The 21,302-nt window shown below is 35.6% G+C and overlaps 1 protein-coding gene across 3 annotated transcripts in view; it reads right to left on the bottom strand.

Moving 5' to 3' along the window:
* Positions 1-21,302, bottom strand: part of LOC100377103 (neuropeptide FF receptor 2-like) — a 77,599-nt gene that overhangs the window by 8,580 nt on the left and 47,717 nt on the right. For 2 of the 3 annotated variants that reach the window (XM_078006220.2, XM_085493679.1), the window contains exons 2-3: positions 10,333-10,742; positions 221-322 (exon numbers count right to left, since the gene is read on the bottom strand). In XM_078006220.2, the coding sequence (XP_077862346.1) occupies positions 221-322; positions 10,333-10,742 (512 nt within the window). The remainder of the gene's footprint in view (positions 1-220; positions 323-10,332; positions 10,743-21,302) is intronic. The other variant, XM_085493678.1, reaches the window with a different exon arrangement.

Raw genomic sequence — 21,302 nt, 5'->3', positions numbered from 1 at the left:
GTCATGTTCAAAAAAGCAAAGAAAGAAACGTTACCTAATTGGACTTTATTGAATATCAAATATTATAATTATTCTATTCAAAGGTTTAGTGTAACATTAACGAAGTACTGCGCTGATGACAGTCACGTGAATGTACATTGTCGGTGTGTGTGTCTCGTAATATATGTAAGAAATGGTGTTATAAAAAGTTATTCACGCTAATGATAGTAAATGTGACTACCTTGTTCTCGTCTTGTAGGAACTCGTGTACCACCACATATACTTGGTAAGGCAGCCAACAGAAAGCAAACACCGATACTACCACCAATAGCATCTTGATCACCTCAACAAGAGAAAAACAAAAATACAAGAAAAATGTTTTTTAATAAATTATTGATCAAATAATAGTCATCTGAATCGATTGACTTTGTTATAGAGTCGCATAGTTCACGTTTTACTCATTATATGTGAACCTGTTGTATAAGTCTTTGATATTGAAACAAATACAGAATGATGTAGTGGTCAGTGATAGAAGGCAGGCGTACGCTCTGTTGTACTCTGTTGTATGTACAACAAGATAAAGGACACAATTTCAACCACATAGAATGTATGATAGAATTGCCAGGTGTCTTAATAGTATTTTTGTAAAAACATCTGATACGGCTTTACATCCACCACATGGTGGATAATAAATGTGTTACTTGTTTATATCAGTTAGTTTGCATTGGCAGAATAGCTCAGTTGTGCTAAGTAACAGCACTCGCGCGTTAATATATTACATGATTTGCGTATATATTCATGCATGTATGAGCGCGTACGAGACGATCCATTTCATTTCAACGCCTTAGTTCAATTGGTCATGAAAAAAAAATAGTCTTAAACGGGGCTGTCAGTTGAAAATCCTAAGAAGTGTCAGAAAAAATCAGAATACTGGGAGAATTATGCCCATATTGATTTGAAATAATACACATACACAGAACCTTTAAAGCGTGAGTGCAACATAATGTACAGTACAGCCAAGGTGAACACTGGAACGAACATTCAGACAGCACGATGGGAAATAACGGACACATGCAGAATATATAATATGGTACACTTTGCGTCAAACTCAAATAATTACAGTTGACGTAAGGTTGATGAGAAGCTTTCTAGCCAGATTTGATGTGAATATGTGGTTTGCTTGGAACAGACTCACAAAGAAACTGTCAGTGAAATGAGAGTATATTCAAGTATAAGAGATATGTGAATACATTCGAATTCGAATTGGTAGCTATGGGTTGCTAGGTGTCATTAATGTATTTTCATATTCGGTATATTAGCAATTGTGTTTATGTACTCCAATATTTTCAAATTGTTTGCTATGGTTATTGGTTTCGTTTTCATAAATATTTTAATTCCCCAAAAATATATATATTTTGCCACATTTTGAACCGCTATTTTAAAAAATATAAAAGGTTCGTGATATTTGCATGTAACTATATGCAGTGTCTGTATTTCAAACATAAACCACGTAATTTAAACATTTCTCAAGTTACAAAGAACCCGCTTCATATAGGGAATTCCTGATATTTGTATGTAGATACAATACATGTTAATACGATACCATAGCTTAAAACCTTCTGTTTTTTGGTTGAACACACATATTACATCTTTGCTTGTACATACATGTACTACATTAAATAGATCCCAGATCCCAATAACAGCTTTCGCGGTATAGAGGTATACAAAATGTGACCTTTCACCTAGTTAAGTTAGCCCTCAAATAATTAAAAACTCTTTAAGAAATTTTCATCTCCATGGATGTGCGAACATTTTTGTTTTAGGCAAAACAACTTTCTAGTTCTGGAGAAGAAAATTCTTAATCGTAATATAGTTCCAAAATGTGAGGGTTTCATCAACAATTTTAACTTATGAGACGCACAACTTTCTACCGTTGCTTTACATCATCACGAACAGATTCAGAAAAAGAATTTGAATCCTAATGAGAACAAAAGCAATAGATTTTTTCATCAGGCTGCGCTAGCTGCTAGCATAACTGTGTTACGTGGTTTACTGTAAATCCTGTCATTGTGCCAATTGTAAGTAGACACTGCTTTTCTATAGCAAACATCTTCATACACTCCGAATCGTATTATACTAACCACATTGGATACCAAATTGGGCGAGACAGGGAGCTTTGCCTTTTTAATACATCGGCATCACTATATGATACAGCAGCGAGATTGAAATTCGGTCAAAAAGTACCGCTATTATTATTCCTAATAGAGACTGATTATCGATATGCCCTCTGGGTAATAACCATCATTACTTTTAACAAATAGTATGACACCCGGAGTACGATGTATTTTAATGCATAACGCTACTTCACTGGCTTGGCAACAAGTATTTTGATAATTATAATTTATAGTGCATGATGTAGTTTTTTTGTTGAGTGCATATCGAGCAAAAAACAGTGCGGTATTGATGAAAACACCGAGAAAGAATGTTGTTTCTCGTAACGCAAGACAGACTGGTTAATTTACGTAAATACCGAATGTATTGTACACTTGACATTTGAGTGATCCTCTGATTCCTGGTTGCCCTCATCATTTCTCAAAAGCTAGCGGTTAGAAACACTAGCTGTTGTGTTTGATAGTGTGGTTTGTTCATCTTGTTGGCCAACTTTTTCTACAGTCCGCCAACCTACAATTGCTCCTGTTCAATATGGGACCCATAGTAATGTATAAAACAAATAGGTTATTTGTTTACATAAATTCGAACACACGCTGCTTGATAGCTGTAAGATTTTAAATACATTTTTTTTTCGTTCAGCATTTACGAATAAAGGACTATTTCTTTGTATCCTTCTGCAAATTTCTTTGTTTTCAATAATACCTGTTTACTAAAAAAAATGATATAACGATCTTGTTCTCTCATGAAGAAGTCGGTAATGGATCTTCCCCTCACTATTTAAAAGTGTAATTTCTTAGGGTGGCAAAAATTAGATTATAACCAAGGATTTACAGAACGACGAACTGACGAGCTAAGTAGATGATTTGTGATTGAATTCAACCTGCAGTGTACTATGATGCGTACATGCATCAGCTGCAACACGTAATTGGCCCATTTTTCTTCTATACAAAAGGAATTACGTAACAGTCGTACGCTGTAATAACACAACCCGCAATGGGCTACAAAAGAAACACCTAAACCTCGACAAGTTTGAAGCACTGTCTACTTCGTTAAAGTACGGCAACTGTAACAGTAACGGTAATTAACGTCCTGTTTGGGGTTTTCGAACCTCGACACCAAAGGGCCGTTAATTATTATATGCTATTGTCTTCGTAGCAACTACACTTAGCATATGAACACCAATGTAAGAATTACATTCTGCATATAAATACAAATATGGACAGTTTACAATCAGTTTATTCAGACGTGTACCAGATTTAACCGTATTGTTTGTATTAAAAATTCGAAAAACCTACCAAAACAATTCGATTTAAATCGGTAAGCATCCGGTAAGTGTTAGTTCACGAATTGGGCGAGTTTCTTTAATTTATGTCGATTTCACCAGTTTTGGGGGATATTCTGCAACCCCTGTTATGGTTGATGCTTGCATATGTTATGTAACCCTTTGTGTAACAATTGCTACGTTCACACGACAGCACTTTATCGGAGCCCTACGGCTCGAGCCAGCAACAATGGCCGTGTATAGTCGACTCGAGCTAAGTTCGGCTACTCTAAACCCTCGACATGACCCCGACATACAGTGCATACGCATCGGCGCCCAACTATCAGAGCCCAATTCACGCCCTCAATCGTCTTTTTCAAGTAACGGTATCTTTCGTAATTTCACGCGATAACCGGCTTGACGAAGAGGTATACGCCCTAATATCTATTTGGCAGAGTAAGGAAATACTGAGATAGATTGACTCTGATCGAACTGAATTGAACTCTAAGAGATCTCGGCTCTCGTTCGGCCCGACCGTTGGCAAACACTCGATATGAAACGATCTACCTATCGTGTTTGTTTCAAGCACGAGTTGGCATAAAAACTGCGTGATTTAACCTCATAGATCAAGTCGTCTATTAACCAATCAGAATGCTGGGTGGTTCAAGACGAAATTTCCGAATAGCGTCGGAAGACAAACACAACACAGAAGTGATTTATAAATATAGTAGTACGATCTCCTGGCACTGATTTCGGCAGAAAAAGCATAACGTTGTTAAAAGAAACAGGCAATTGGGATTTTTGGGAGATGAACTGATCATTGAAAAAGTATTAAACATTTTTCACGGCGATAACAGCTCATTGTCAAATGGAATTTACCTACTCACTGGCACGCAAGTCAGAATCTCACTTCATGTGACAAGGCGTCAGCGACTACTGAATACGTAAATTAAACTCTCTTTTAGGCGCCAGTAACGGTACGAGTAAGCCCGGAAAGATTCCAACGAACAAACCGTAACGATTAATGGCATGATCAGAACAATAGCACAGAGCCAACGGACTGGTCATGCTGGCACACTGTACTATGGTTCGTGTTCGGTTTTATTCTCTCTATATTAATTGTCATTGAATCTAAGTCGTGTTCATCAAACAAAATGTAGGCTTCTTAAATTGTAATTATGATAAATGGTAAATTTGTATTCACGCGTATTCCGTATTGCGTATTCTGCGATCGCGTATTTGTTTATCAACTAACGCATCATCTAATTATTGGCACAGCTAACAACCAATGAGTGGCGGTGAAGTCTGTATTTGTTAAAGCGGGGGAGTCGTCACCTACGCATGCGTCAGATGACCATAGCGTGTCATTGTTTACAACCAAGCGTCTGTTTTTAGCGTGTGTTGTTATCGTCGGTTGGGCCTCAATTTAATCATTCATAAACACAATTGTTTAATTTTAGAAGACCAATTAAATGTGACTTAAATGATAAAATGACAGGTCATAGTTTTTAATTTAAATATACCGCTCAGTTGCAGTCTGTACTATCATTAACTTGTAGCTACGGCGAGCTTCCAGTCTGAGACTAGTTGCACAATTACTTGTTCTTCGCCACTGGCAATTCGAGGATTGCGTGCATGATACCGAAACAGACAGTTTTCATATATTTTCTTGACTGCTGCCTGTCAAATTCCATTGACTGCACAGGGGGCACATATTATAGTTAGTCTTGCTTCATCGATGTGTGTAAATAGGTAAAGTGTATACAACGTTTTTATTTTACTTTACAATGTGGTCATGTACATGTATAGCTGGCTAACAAAAAGACCAACACAGTGACAATCAGTCATATCAGCTCCCAGGTCATATAAAAAACGTATTTCATTATTTGATATTAATATTATTTAAAACACAATACAAGAATAAAATTGTCGTCGTGCAGTATTTTCACAGATTCTACCTAGAGTTGAATGCCAAAAATTGATCGACACTTTCTATGGGTGAGTGTAGCAGAGAGTCATTTACTTACGGGGACGCCTTGGAGGACCAACTAACAGTGCATCTGGAGTACACAACATGTTTCAATTTAGAGAAAGATGATTGTGAATGATAGTGTTTATTCGGATCTACTACCTTATACAATATTCAGTTCTTGCGTAAATTCGAGTTTTTTTAGCGTTTCGATCCATAAATCACATCAGCGCACGATATACATTATAATTTACTTCCAATGTGTATAGGAAATCAGACTAGACTAGCAGTAAGCTATTTTCTGATTTCCTTTTTACCCAATATATATATATGTATTTTTCTTACCATTTGTTTTTCTGTATGGCTTACTTTTGTTTTGTTTTTGTTTTTTCAGTGTTTCTTATTTATATATATATATATATATATATATATATATATATATATATATATATATATATATATATATATATATATATATATATATATATATATATATATATATATATATATATATATATATATATATATACACTTAACCAGAACACTTCTTTATTGTATATGTTACGTAATGTTTTGTTGGGACATGGTCATCACTGTCGCTGTTGTCAAAGGGAGACATCTGGACATGCTCGCATTTGTCTGAACATACATCATCGTTTTTCCTGAATGTTAACTACATTATTTCTGTGTATGCTTTCAATGTGCGAGACAGTTATCCATCATCGTGTCCAGAGCTATTAAAGACATATCTTGAGTAATCGATCTGCCACATCAGGGGATTTTGCTTTGCAAATTACCGACTTCACGTCAAGATGCTCCAGGTCGATGAAGAACATAGTGATGGCACCGTACCAGTATTCTCTTTTATTTAATAAATAGAACTGCACTATAGTTTCGTGCTTGTGAAGATAGTTGCCATGGAAACTACGACTGCTCCATGCCGCAACTGCATAGTCAATACATTTGCCTTTTTCAATCATTATTCTTTTGAGCTTTATTTAAGGCCCCATTGTTTGCGACGAGCATCTGTAATATGGGTTCAATTTTCAAACATTGGCAAAACGCTAGGCCCAAGGTTAGAATATGCCATTGCCGGGCAACGCATATTTACTCAGCAAAAATGCAGGTATATAACAACAATACTATGTAATTTTTAGCAAAATTCAATGATACAATTTTCCTGTAATACTGATGAAATATTTAATACAATCGTTTTTCTGACGTACGTGAGAAATATTTCTTTCGTATATCAATCCGACGACAAACATTATTGTTCTAGCTAGTTATTGATTGATTTATAATTAACTAAAAAATATACGCCAATCAGATCAAGCTATTGTGAATTGATATTCAACGAGTAACGTAAGAAATTTGTATATTGTGAACTTCACTAGGCCCCATCACGTGTAAGAATTAGAAATCATGTTTCAATTCAAATCCTACTCACAGATTTCATTATGTAATGTCGCTACTTTGTCACAACTATACTACCGAACATAATGGCGATATTTAATGATATTGTACATTAAAGGAGGCATGTCATTAAATATAATTTTCTTTGACAATGGATAGAATATTATGGCATTCAATCATCATGGTCGTTGATCTTTTACAATCATGCCATAGCCATTAAATATTCGTTTTACAAATGTAGGTAAGTGAAGTAAATATTCTAACTATGACATTCGTGTAACATTATTTAGTATTTCCAAAAACGGTTCAAATAAAAAAGCAGTTGGCTGTAAAAATGAATCTATAATTAATTCGTCGTTGATTGACAATGACAGGCCACTTCAACATTCAATCTTCTGTTAAGTGATGTGTTAAAAATCGCTGTATGTTCGTGCGTTAAAACTTAACTGTATAGACTGAATCGCATATGTTTTATAATATATGTACATTCACCGATAAAGAATCACTAATAAAGTATTTGTTTTCAAAATGTTGACAGAAATATTGACAGAAAATGAAAAAATACTAAATGTCGTCATGGTAATATGCTCGGTTTACACGTATATACTATATATGTTACATATAATTACTGCTTTAGTTGATAAAGCGGCATGCTTTGACTTCCGGTACACAAGGATGCCTGTATCGCCGTCATTATAGGAATATTTTAAAAATAATAACAGACGACAGTGAGTGTTATGCTAACCGTTGTGTCCTCATCTTTTATACAAATACTTTTTTTCTCTTTACGTATACATTTTTTATGATTAGTGCAGAAGTCTCGTCGTAATTGATCTGAATTGACATGATACAAGATCAGGTGTACAATGTATCAATGACAGTGAAACACCTTGGAATACATCGTAGTTCCATATGTTGGTTGTCTGTTGACAAACGTGTTCCATCTGATAAGATGAATAACGATGCAATATCGAAATGGACATCTCACGTAATTATTAAAAAACGGAATAGTAAATGTTTTAAACTAATGCCATTCGACAAGTGGAATTAAGTATATTTTGTCATTATCACAGAGATATAATAGATAACAATTATTCAAATATATTACTTTTTTAGTCTGAGTGAATGCAGGTGTATTGTGTGACATGCATTTTTTTCACTATATTTTTAATATTATGTAATTTTTGGTGTTTTTTTATTACGTAAACTTTATTTTGTATTATTTTAACTATCGCTTGTAGCATGTCACGATTACCGCCAGTCAATAAATAATTAAATAAAATAATAATAAAAATAAGATAAAATGTTGATGGAATAATGTACAAACCAGGATCTTATTTTAATCAGATCAATTTGTTTTTTTATGAAAACAAACATGTTAATTTTATTTAATAATTGATATCGTCTCAGTGTAAGTAAAAAAAAAGGATGTAAATTGTGTATCGGACAGTATCATCTCTAACTTCTAATTTGCGAGCAAATTTGCAAATGTTCACTTGTTTTTATATGTCGCGGTTGCCATGACAAAATTTACCCTGCCGTAATGACGAATTTATGATCATGAGCCTGAGGGAATCGTTATTTATGTCACTATTTAATCCCTGCTATTATGACTTATTATTATAGATCAGTTTATGATTCATAAAAGTGAAGGCTTATTATTGGGCAATGTGAAACCTTTCAATATGAACCCCATTACCGGTACAACGAAGATTTCAATCAGATGTCCAGTTCGAGTCAGAGGATTAATCCAAAAAACCCACAATGCATATTGACAACATGAGACAGAATCAATTAGAAATAATATTTACATTTCCTGTACGAACAAAATAGGCAGTTCTGGTAGGTCGAGGACAATGCCGATAAATACATATTTAATTTTGTTATCAATACAAGACCATAATTATTTTATTTTGATCTGTCAGATTATATATGCGTTAAAATATAATACAGTTACAACCAATATAATGTGTTTTTTTCGGAATAAATATTGATATACACTCTTACTAGGTTAAGAAGAATTAATTTCACGAGTACAGGGGCGTATTACAATTGTAATGGCGGACTCCTACTAGAATAATTGCCATGTTTACACGTGCTTATGCCTCACTTGCCCTGAGATGTGAGTACATTGTACATCCACTATGTATATCATATTTATCGCTTCTAGCAGCTTTCACATATTTACAAATTGTGCATGCATTCGGTTGACGAATTGACCCAGTTCAATACAATTCTGTATAATTCCACATGTTGATAGGCTACTGATGTAAGATGCCCAGTAGTGTGAAATTGGCATGTTCCTCCCAATTAGAACAGGCTGTATAGTAACGAGTTCGGATGTCATTTTTCTAGATTATATTAGTTACTTCAAGACTACTGATTTAAAGTACATCGACACTGAGAAGTGTCAGTTCTGGTCGAATTGACGTGTCATAACAAAATGCGAATTGTTTCAGCATTCCACATTTATCTACATATATGTTGCCTGCAAACATATAATTTCAAATACCTGTTAAATTCATCATATCATTTATAAGAAAGCAATCAAAATGCATGTATTGTACGTATGCCGCTGGTCTACAACATAAACCCGATAAGAAAATGATTACACGTGTGCAAATAAAAACGTGTTCCGCGTGTCTAATATCGCAACATAAACTTGAATGTGATTGAACAATCCCAAACTAAATTATCACAAATACCAATTACTGATAATAACAGAACGGCTACGAGGGCTACGAGTAGTTAACTAGAAACTCGATTCCCAACAGCACGTTTACTACAGCAGTGTTAAAGTAGTAAGTAGTAATGCGAATTTGGCGAGTTAATTGTGTTTCGTTGTTGTCACAATGTACATGTTAAGGCAATGGGCAATGACCTGTAGAAATCGCACCTGACTCGTATCTTATGCCCCATTTTTAGGGGAAAATTGTACTCTCCACTTATATCATGCGAGAATAAGATCATTCTGTAAAAAAAACAGTATTTTCCTAGTAAAAGGGCACTGTTTGGAACGAAAAGGTACATTTCTATTGAAAATGTTGAACGAAAACTGACCGCTATCAAAGATTATCGTAGTGCTAGAACAATAGAGATGTGTCAAATAGTATTACTGTTCTTATCGAATCGGACAGGATTATTTCATATACTCGGATTCTACTTGACACGAATACTTCCATTGAACAATATGTCTAATATTTTGAAAAGATTCAGGTGATACTCATCAACAGTATTGTCAAATTTGACTCAATTAAGCGAAATAATGAATACTTATAATTATATTTGTAGTTAGACATCAGACAAGACTCAATATAAATCCATCATCTACTAGACAATATGACACTGTAATTTCTTTCTAACGTTTCTACGCTGCTTCTCGTTGAATATTTTTTGTAATCGAACAATACTGATAATAATAGTATGATAAGAACAATATGATGTGCATTACTTGGATTAATTATGAAGTTAATCACATTGGATAAAACAAAGCAAAGCCTACAATTCGACATTGAGCATAATTCACGCTTACAGATACCTTTCTCTTGGCTTTTTCTTTTGCGTTGCTGGAATCTTTTCTCTTTGCTGACGGTCCTTTCTTTGTCCATAGTTTTCTTCCAATTGAACCATAAGCAAATATCATGATTACCAATGGTAGGATGTAAGTGAAGATGAACAGAGCAACAGAGTATCGGCGTTGCCATTCTCCTGAAGGCCAATGTTCCCAGCAAATATTCTGAGATACGCCGTCGTCCCAAACAAACTCTTCATAATCCATAACTAAAAACAGGGGCAAGTTGATAGAAAAGCTGGCCGCCCACACCACTAGAATAGCTACTACACACGTTCTTGCCTTAGTTTCACGCCACATCAATGGAAAGATAATCGCAAAGAAACGGTCACCGGCAATGACTGTTAGTGTCAGGATACTGCAGATAACCGTTACACCTAAAAGAAAGAAGAATTAGAACATTTAAACGTTATTCATTTATTCAGTTTAAGACTTACCAATCGGATGTTCTCGGAATATGTGATACTTTTCCTTGTATCAAGCTTGATGTACGCTCAACGCGTGAATGCAAGTTCTCTATCTGAAGTAGGTAATTTGAATTTAAAGTGTATTTAAGTGAATCACATTTGTTTGTTATCCCCCAAAACGTCAGGATTTGTCAAGATGTGCGATTTTAATGTACTTTGTAGAGATTGGTTGTGGCCCATGTCTTTACCGATAAAACCGCTATCGTGCTATGTGAATTTACTTGCAGTGCATGCTTTGAATATCTCAAAATAGCTTGCATAAATAGGAATGTAAATTAACCGGTGACAATCCACGATTAATGCATCTTAGAAGCTGGCTCAGTATACTACTTTTAACAACATACGGAAATGTTGTGTAAATAAAATAAAACGAGATAAGAATTTGTTTATTTACATGTATTCAGATATTTGTTTACATTGCTTAATAACGCTGTTCGGCGTTTCCTCGTAGGTCTTTGAATATATATCACGTTGTGTGCGGCATATATCTTGGAGTATGTTGTATATATAATGTAGCTCGTGGTATATATCTTGCAGTTCGTGGTATATATAGTGTAGTTCGTGGCATATATCTTGTGTGTGGTATATATAGTGTAGCTCGTGGTATATATCTTGCAGTTCGTGGTATATATATAGTGTAGCTCGTGGTATATATCTTGTGGGTGGTATATATAGTGTAGCTCGTGGTATATATACTGTGGGTGGTATATATAGTGTAGCTCGTGGTATATATCTTGTGGTTGGTATATATAGTGTAGCTCGTGGTATATATCTTGCATTTCGTAGTATATATAGTGTAGCTCGTGGTATATATATTGTGGGTGGTATGTATAGTGTAGCTCGTGGTATATATCTTGTGGTTGGTATATATAGTGCGGTAGCTCGTGGTATATATCTTGCATTTCGTAGTATATATAGTGTAGCTCGTGGTATATATCTTGCAGTTCGTAGTATATATAGTGTAGCTCGTGGTATATATCTTGTGGGTGGTATATCTTGGAACATCTCGAGGTATATAACTACTTGTTTCGATGACGGTGGTGTGTGTTAATGACAGAATTGTAAAAACCGATTACTGGACTGTTTTTACGGGTTTGATCTGAGAAATCCAAGCGAATATTTCAACTTGAAATCAATCATGATAGGTCTAAGTTTAGTTTAGACATAGATCATATAAACCATATGGCTAATGCGTTTGTTTAGAGCAATAAAGAATTATCCAGTCTGTAGCTGTACATCTCGATGCACAATGTATTACTTATATCAGAGTCTCGTTTATTTAAACTAACACGAATATAATAGTGAGTCTGTGTGTCGCATTAAACGAGGGCATGACATACGTATAAATACATCCCATTTCCGTACGCAATCAAACGTCATTCGCAAAACCATGTACAGCGGAAATTAGTGCTGCTCGACAATTTGACAGTGACACAGTTTGTGTTTTTAATTAAATGAACCAAAATGAAGCGGAGTTCAGATATAAGATACACTGACTCAAAGAGACCATCAGAGACAATGTAGCTGATGATAATTATAGACTTGGTCGACGTTGATTACTCTAAATGCATGATGTCACACTAATCATCCTCCGGTATTTATAAACACGCGTGCTCGTTTGATATAAGATATTGATATTATTAAACCGAATGTGCTTTTAATAAACTTATAATTATTGTTTTAGTAAATCACCAAACAAACCAAAATGTTGCTCGCCCCACATGACCTAATAGTCAAACTAAATCCATGTACAATTCGTGTCTGACGTATTTTTGTCCAGCAGTTTATATAAATAAACAATATCCGTGGTGCCGAGGTACTCGCATAAAATAAAGTATCGCTGACAAAATTTACTGGTAGGAAACAAATAAATAATGGGCTTTCGTTTTGCTTTGTGTCAGTGATAACTTGTTTTTAGTTTCTAAATCATTTTCAGACTTTTGTTGTGTAGAGTAAGTTAAAGGAAGCCGGCTCAGTAAGCGCAATTTAAATAGTGCTAAAAACAAATGAATTATTTTTTACTTAGAAAATGTATTCTGTAGTGTTCTTTTAAATAAATGGTGAAGCCAATCCTGCTGCAGTACTCACATCGCCGATGCCAGTTCATCAGTGAAACAACGTGGCAGTATTTCATAGTTGTACTGCCACCGTATTCCTTAAAGTTTCTCGGGGAAATAATGACGAATTCAGAGCTACATGGATGTAATCACTCAGTTTACATTGTACAGTAATCGGATATAAGTCTGTATACCCATTAAATCATGTATCAGTAAAAATCGAGCTCAAGTACCATTGTGTCACGTCAGTTAATGATAATAAAAATGTTACCGGTATACCAACATATTTCAACAGTATTACCTTACTACTGAAACGTTATGCATGATGTGAGAATTATGTTTGCTTGGTTGGACTGTATTTGAGCTAATCATATTAAACGTACTGGGTAAATGGTTTATTCTGGAACACAGAAAATTGATTTGTGGTACCTAAGCTACTCCGATCTTATCAAGACGCATAAAGCGACAACAGATAATAAGTCGACTATGTTCTGCATCATAACGAACTAAATATATAATTATTACATCAATTGAACTACCTGGAGTGCAGTTTAAAATAACCTGCACCTAATTACGCGTTCTCTCAATATATTGCTAAATTGGTTGTAATTGTATTCGTCATAAAATAGACAAAAAACTGCAATTATCAATAAGTACTGGAAATATTTTACCCGATTTTAAGCGTTAAGTAAATCTGACATTTTACAAGTATCGTCGATTTTTGAATTGTCATTGTAATGAGGTGCCGAAAGTAGGGTTAACATGCCAATAACAAGTCAATTGCCATAGGAAAGATTATAAACTGTGCAATGTGCTCTCAGCGTGCTCTCAACCAAATTAGTAAACAGTCATACAATGAATCCAGGGCATATGGGATTGCAGTCTCACAAATAAGTAATACTAGTTCCAGGCGATATGCGTTTACAACTTTTCAAAAATAATCTCACTTTTACGGCATGAATAATACTGGTATTCATGTAAATTCTGGCGTACATCTGATTCAACCAAGTACGCGCTATCTAACTTATATTCCGCTAAACTAAACTAAACCAGTAACATTTGTTTTATTTCTATCGTGTTGCGACAGAACGTATATATATATATATAAAAACTTCAATATTTTGTTAAAGATGGGAAATTGATGTTGCGACCCGTTAAAGATGTTTATCTGATGTCTTATTGGAAGCAGCAGTGAATGTAGACAATGTAGACAATGTAGACAGGTGACCACATTTCCACCTATATAATCACTATAATCTGCAATAATAACGAGCTTCTACTACTACACAATAAAAGCGTTGTTATCAGACAGTGACATGTGTCACCATGCATACCGTCAAATATTATATATACATATTTAATATTTTCCGCACGCTGTCTCTTTCGTTCAAGTTGTTTCTGCCAACGTGTGACATGTCAGAGCACGATACCACCCAGAAATGCGTCAATTACAAATGATTCACATATTACAAACGTATGAACACGGAACACGGAATTGGAACTAACAACAACGGAAAGAGCCTGCTGGGTTATGATTAAAAAAGCTATTGGAGCTATGATTAAAAAATCTCATGCCTAATCTCTTTGAAGAGAAATGCACATCTGGTCAGAAATGTACAATCAATTTATGACAAATTATACGTCATGAACGTTCATGGTAATTTTCTCACTGTAGCCACTGGCAATCGATTTTTATCATTTGTGAGTAAATTACAAAATTGTGAGTTCTAACGTTGGACATCTCGCTGAACTATTCTCATGGCTCTATCTGTCAATGACTGCACAGCAGAAGTGAAAGAATGCGTTCCCAGCATGCATCAGCGTATCCATACATAGCACAGCATTAGGCAGACAATGTGTTTGAAACACGCTGATAAAAAACGACTATGATCGCTATCTTACTATGATAGAAAATAATTAACACAATTTTATGTCTGCATATGGGGTTATTAGTGGTGATCTAATATTTGCATTGCAAAAGTAATGATAGTTGTGATATTGTAAAGACTATACAATTCACTAGAATTTACGTGATGCGTCCTTTATATTGATACATTACTCAGGGTAATGTACGTGTGACGTCAGTGTAATTGTGTAATACAGACGTAGTATTTACCGTTCCGACGGTGCCCATCTAATTTATGAGCAGAATCTATATAGGATTATTAAAAAAACGCGCTTCAGAAACACCCACTCTAAATATGTTGAAGAGTGCAAGACTTCATCGACACATACTGACCCCTGGTTCAGTGTTAGTATGCTGTATTTATTTCAGCGTACGTAGAGTGTTAATGCATAATTCTCTCTCCCGTAGGGAGTGTAAGTTCTAGCTATCCCGTGGTAATCCGCTACGCTTCGCGACGGGGATAATATTTTTGTTTACGTGCATGAGGAAACTATTAGCACAGCTTTATGTCCCTTCGCTATTATCGCAACTTATAAATGCCACTGGCGTGACAGTATGTACTAAGTGGGTTGTTTGTACTTTTTACCTAGTGCCCGGCAGCCGTGCCAGTCGACTCTTTACTCTCCACAATGCTGGATGAGCACGCTAACAATTGGTTGTATATGTTAGCTTCAATTTATTTAATACATTAATTAATTAACTTGCTGGCAAGAATTATGCTGGCCATCAATTATCCTGCAATTTATTCCAATGTCTCACAGAGAGTAGATTTGTGCGACGCTTCGAGAAAATTGCAAAGCCGCATGAGTGAATTAGGGATGCGTGACAGCCTCATTAACGGCAAAGACTTGTGTAGCAGACATCTGCGTGGGATTACGCTTTAAGTCTGGCATATTTTAGTGAAAGGCACAAACCAAGTTGGTTTGGATTCATCATTGAAATATGTTTTTTTAATAAATAAATTGATACGTAATGGAGGATGGGACACAATTATGGGGTTGCGAGTCACACAGAACTCTCGCTTCAAAAGAGATCTCGTTCACCATTAGCAGGAATGTTTTAATGTTGAGAATCATCACATCCACTAGCGCAAATAACACGTATCCCACGACTGTTCCAAATAAACACATTGTAACCGATGTTGTCACAGTTTACCAGAATTCGAAGTAGTCATAGGTGAAAATTACAGCGACCTATTAGATTTGCAAAACTAATCACGGATCGGGCCAAGCGCTTATAATATGAATTTTGATGGACTTAAAGGGCGGTAGTCGTCGCGCCACGCATGCGCGAGATACATGGGGGTCTCATGTAAACAAAGATGACGACTTTGACTGCTGCGCAGATCAACAAGTACAAACTAAGGCATTTTCTTAGGTCATTGGAAAGTATCGAAAGAGTCATGGCGGTAATTAGTGCAAGCCGCGCCCAGGTCAAACCTCATACTCGTGATTTCCATTAGAAGAGCTCATTGGGTTGTGGGAAAATCAATGTTTATCAACACAATTGTTGCACATCCACGGCACGACGACTGCCGCCCTTTAACGACTTTTAAAAGTATTTTCTTGAGTTTTCACCCTGATGAGCCGATGTGCTAAAAATAGTTTATATAAGAACCGCAATTTTAAAGTGCGAGGACGCAATTGGGTCTAGTCGAGATGTGAGATAAGCCTAAATCAGCTTAAATTTTAGCCCATACTTCGTGTAGCGTGAACACTAAACAAGTCGCATTATATGTGAATACATATCATTTGTCCGTAGCGGTCGTAACAAGAAAACGAACTGGAACATAAACATTTGGTCGTTCCAGCTAGCTTTAAAATATACGGAAGAAATATGATAAGAGCATTACAATTATAATCTATAATTAAAAAAAAAAATATGTGTGCTTATTCCCAGGTTAACAATTCTTCAACAAATCCCTGAATATATGCAATTATTATTATTAATGTTTTTAATTTATACTGCTCGCATGAAATCGAGATTAGTCACATAAGTATATGAATACAACAAATATATATTGAAAAAAGTTACATTGAAATGAACATAGATCACAGTCACGTGGTAATTAATTACGAAGTTACCAACGAGGAGATGCGTGCTTTCTCTGAGCATGCGTGGCCAGGCCTTCCAAAAGCATCTTTTCGGTGGCTCTGAAGTAGGGTTTCAACAGTGCCACTCAAAGTCCACCATAATTGATAACTGAAAAGAAACTACTCGCGTTCATGTGAATTTAGACAGGTGACACTCTAGAAAACACGTCGACACTTATTTCAATCACGTGATACTTAGTCGAATACGATTTAACACTCATGCAAATGTTTTCAACACGTTATGAGAGAATGGAAACTTGTTTAACAGAATACCGCGACACCCAACAGACTGCATCAAGACTTGAAGCGCAGCAGATTGACGATTTTCATCAGTTCCATTAATCGAACTATTACCTTTTCACCCATTTTCATCTTGGAATGAAAGAAGGCTAATGTGCAAATATATTGCATATGTATCAATATGGCGGTTGTGTTCACACATTGTTGCTATTTTTAGTCATCATTGTGTTTGCATATTACATATATCAAGTTATAACACATTGACGTAACTATAGTATCCAGTGTAATTAAACGTTTCAGTTTATACCCTCGCCACTGTGGTACGCTTTTTGTTAACACTTTGACATTTTTAATATTGCAATCTTACTCGACACTCGACAAGAGACGGTGTATGTATTTACAAAGGAATGTCATTTTATTTTGATACATTATATATAATAGCTTTGCTGGTGTATGTCCAATGTAGGAATCGACGGCTTTGATGAAAGGAACACAGATTGACATAGAGAGACCGGCAAAGTGTGTTTTTTCTCCATGTGAGTGTGTTGTCCCTAAGGTATTATAAAGCATCTTGTTATCGGGTTCATGTATGCCACTTGATCCGCGTGCGTGCGAGGAACATAATAACAACGGGTTTTCAAAGAACAACCCATGCTTATTCATTTTGTCTATCATACAATTGCCGTTCATACGTTATATTCATTACTACGAGAAGTCGACTGAATCCATTTGTAGCTGCAGCCCGAAGAAACTGAGTACCGCAGTGTTATTTTTAGCGAGCCGTTTCACCATAAGTACAGACATGTGAAACGGGACACTGAAAATTACTCTGCAATACTAGGTAACAATAAAACGTGACACGATTAGATATTCTGTTCCATTCTTAGCACGTTCTAAGATGAATACTCATTGTAAAAGAATTCGAACTCCATTCGTCTCAGTGGCTCTGAACATAATAATCATGACGTGGTTCAATAACTACGTGTCCATTGAAATTAAACGTGACAAAACTACGTTTAGCGCATGTAACTGTGAATAGATATCGGTGAATGAAAAGTTAGACATCGGCGTAGAACAAACGGTGAAGGACATGTTGCCCTCGGTGAAACAAAATTGAACTATCGGCCCAGAAAACGTTGGATATCTGTGAAGGCCAGTAACACAGAAAATGTACATTGTTACGAATTGTAGGTGCAAGAAATAGAGAAACAAAAAACCTTCATATTACATACGTGGAAAATCCAGTGAAAGGTAACTGGTATGCTAGTCATATTTGCGAAAAGGCAAACAGACATGACCCTGCATTGTTTCACTTGTAACTTAGTCAACAAGTTATAATAACGTGATTGACTTGAGACAATTAATTTTAAAATGTTCAACACTCCTCACACCACATTGGTGTTCAGTTTTGGTTGGCATTTGATTGGTTCGTTTTTGGTAAACACAGATGTGTCATTCAACTAGAATGTATGTAATTACATTGGTGTTGCATTGGACATCGTTCCAGTGTTCCTGGGAAAACAATTAGATAATTAAATTGTGATCATTGTATTATTGACATGGCTATAAAAATAACTTTAAATGTCCTCCAAAATAATTATTTTATCTAAAATTAGAATCTAATTGCAATTAATAATAATGTGTCTAGAACAAGCAAATTTAATAAATACAGGCATCAAACCGTTGCGGTTAAACGGAGAGAGCTAATATTGCGGTTAATTTAAATACCTTATACCAAACTATTCTTCAGTATTACATTGATTGGTGCCATTGAAGCTCTGTCTTGAATTGCGTCATATAATGCATTTAAACGGAGTTCTATTTTTCGTGTATGGATTAGGTTTGTAGGCCCAGTAAGCATGTGCCACAGAAACGTGCATGTTAATGGTTGACTACTGTGAAAACACGTTGTTATCTATGTACCATAGATTAATGAGTTCAGCATTATATAAATCTTTCACTTAACAACAAAATATCGATCACATGCTTTGTTGTCCATACTCCTAGAGTTTCGTCTCTGTGTGCATTTACAGGGAAAATCAGCTGACTGTCTGCATTAGCTTCCTCCGAACAACAACATATAACGATGCAATCACAAAAGTAACTGTAACTTGACTTTTAAATGATACCCTGTCGCCAGAATATTAACAATAAAACATTCTACGAGCGGCGTTCAATATCAAGTAAATATGCCTTATTTATAAATGGCGGCCGAGATGTCACCGACACCGTTTATTAAATTATCAGGATATTAAATATGGTTTTATTATCAATGTTACACCAAGTTTAATATAACTCGTGACAGTGCTAAAACGTTTTCAAATACTTGCGAATGCAGAGAAAAAATGGAGTCAAATCTAATTTTCTTAACCAAGTATATGCCCGTAATATGTCTGTAATTGTATAATTTCTAATCAGATGTTTTAAACTGGTGGTCATGTTACTTTTCCTCAAGGGGAAACTAAACCGAGTAGGTCGCACTGACCCTCAATACCTGGTTTTATACGTATCTCGTTGTCTTAGACGTTATAGATTCGGCTCATCTAGTTGAAGGGGCGCGCATTCATCGAGACACTGTTTGGAGCCGACATATTTTGGTCGGTGACTGCGCGTGCGGCGTACTGATATGTCCGTTTCTTTTCAGTGGTTTGCCGTGGTCGTGGGTTCGAATCGTGTGCTTGTTTGTCTATATGCCGTTTATCTGCCTGTACTTGCATTGATATTTTTAATTCTGCACTCAATCCTGCATGTTTACCGTAGCTACAAAGTAAAAAGTTGTCACAATAGCATATAGCCGAATTATTATTATTACGATTTATGCTTACAGATTATAATCCCCACGGACCCAAGCCAGTGTTTTCTATTATCTAGCCGAGGTATCGCCACTCCTCATCTTTCGCTCCAACACTTATCAATTTTGTGTCGTATGACGTGGTATCAGATTATAACCACATCACGTTAAGCCGATTCATGTTGCAACTTTGTATTATGCAGATTGTGTGTGGTGCCTAACACTTGGCAATGCACATTCAGCAGTTAACTTACTGATTAAGAGCTTATTTATTATTGCCAAAACCAACGGTCAAAAAAATTGTCCCTGTATTTTTGCAGGGTATGCTAAAACAAGTGAATATATCGTCATTAATACACATATACAACCTGGTTCTAAGCGCGGGTATGTTCGTTGTTTCAAACAATCCGTGTTTCGATGTCTCTTCACCTTGAAATCATGGGCATCATAATATAACAAGCCACACCGTAGGCTCTTTTATCACGTTGTCCCTGTGCGAATTTATCTATAGCTAATGAGTTTTGGATAAGAGCTTTATCTAACGAAACTCTACGACATACGTATCAAATTTATCGTTGCTCAGCAAAAATAATTATATCTAGGGAATACTATAATGTTTCCAATAACCCGATATTTCCTATATCCTGTTATCTAATTTATTAACGCAAGTGAACACTTGAGCAAAAGTCTTCATTTCACATTTGGCGTCATATAAATATGAAACCACAAATAAGTACGTGGTCGATAAGAACACTGGCAAATTGCAGCGACTGACATTCTGGGGTCATGTTTCGTTCTATTGATTGTTCTGCTTAATGCATGTCGGATTTATATGTAATAGATTATCGGTCGTTGTGGTCTGGAAGCTACTGCTGTCGTCTTCTTAGCATCTAATTTATATTCAGGTTTAAATTAAACATACGTTTGAAAGTATATAATTATTATTTCATATTATGTTAAATTGGTGCTGGCTTCTATATTAGTCGCCCATCAGTAGCCAGTGTTCGACTGTATTGTTATTTAAAACATACCTTACGTGTATGCATTGTAGTCACGCACCAATCAAGGCTATTGTCCATTTCTTTTGCGTAATTTTGTAAAAACGTCACACTGTGCAGGCCGTGTTGAACGATGACTATTGTAAATTGAGCATACATGCAATACGTTGTCAGAAATGATTGAGATGATTTTTGAAGTAGCATATTGTCAATGGAAATATATATATACACATATAATCAGCGATATTCACACGCCACATGTCTATGTGATGAAACGTGCATGATTAAAATTCTGGTACAATCGTGACAGTGCCTCTTGTCATTAAAATCGAAGTTCAATTGACGTATTTGAGACTAGCAGTAATGCCTTGTGTAAACTTCGTAT

This window comes from Saccoglossus kowalevskii, chromosome 19, assembly GCF_978046115.1.
Source record: "Saccoglossus kowalevskii chromosome 19, keSacKowa6.1, whole genome shotgun sequence".
NCBI classification, from domain to species: domain Eukaryota; kingdom Metazoa; phylum Hemichordata; class Enteropneusta; family Harrimaniidae; genus Saccoglossus; species Saccoglossus kowalevskii.
This window is presented reverse-complemented; position numbering and strand designations above follow the sequence as displayed.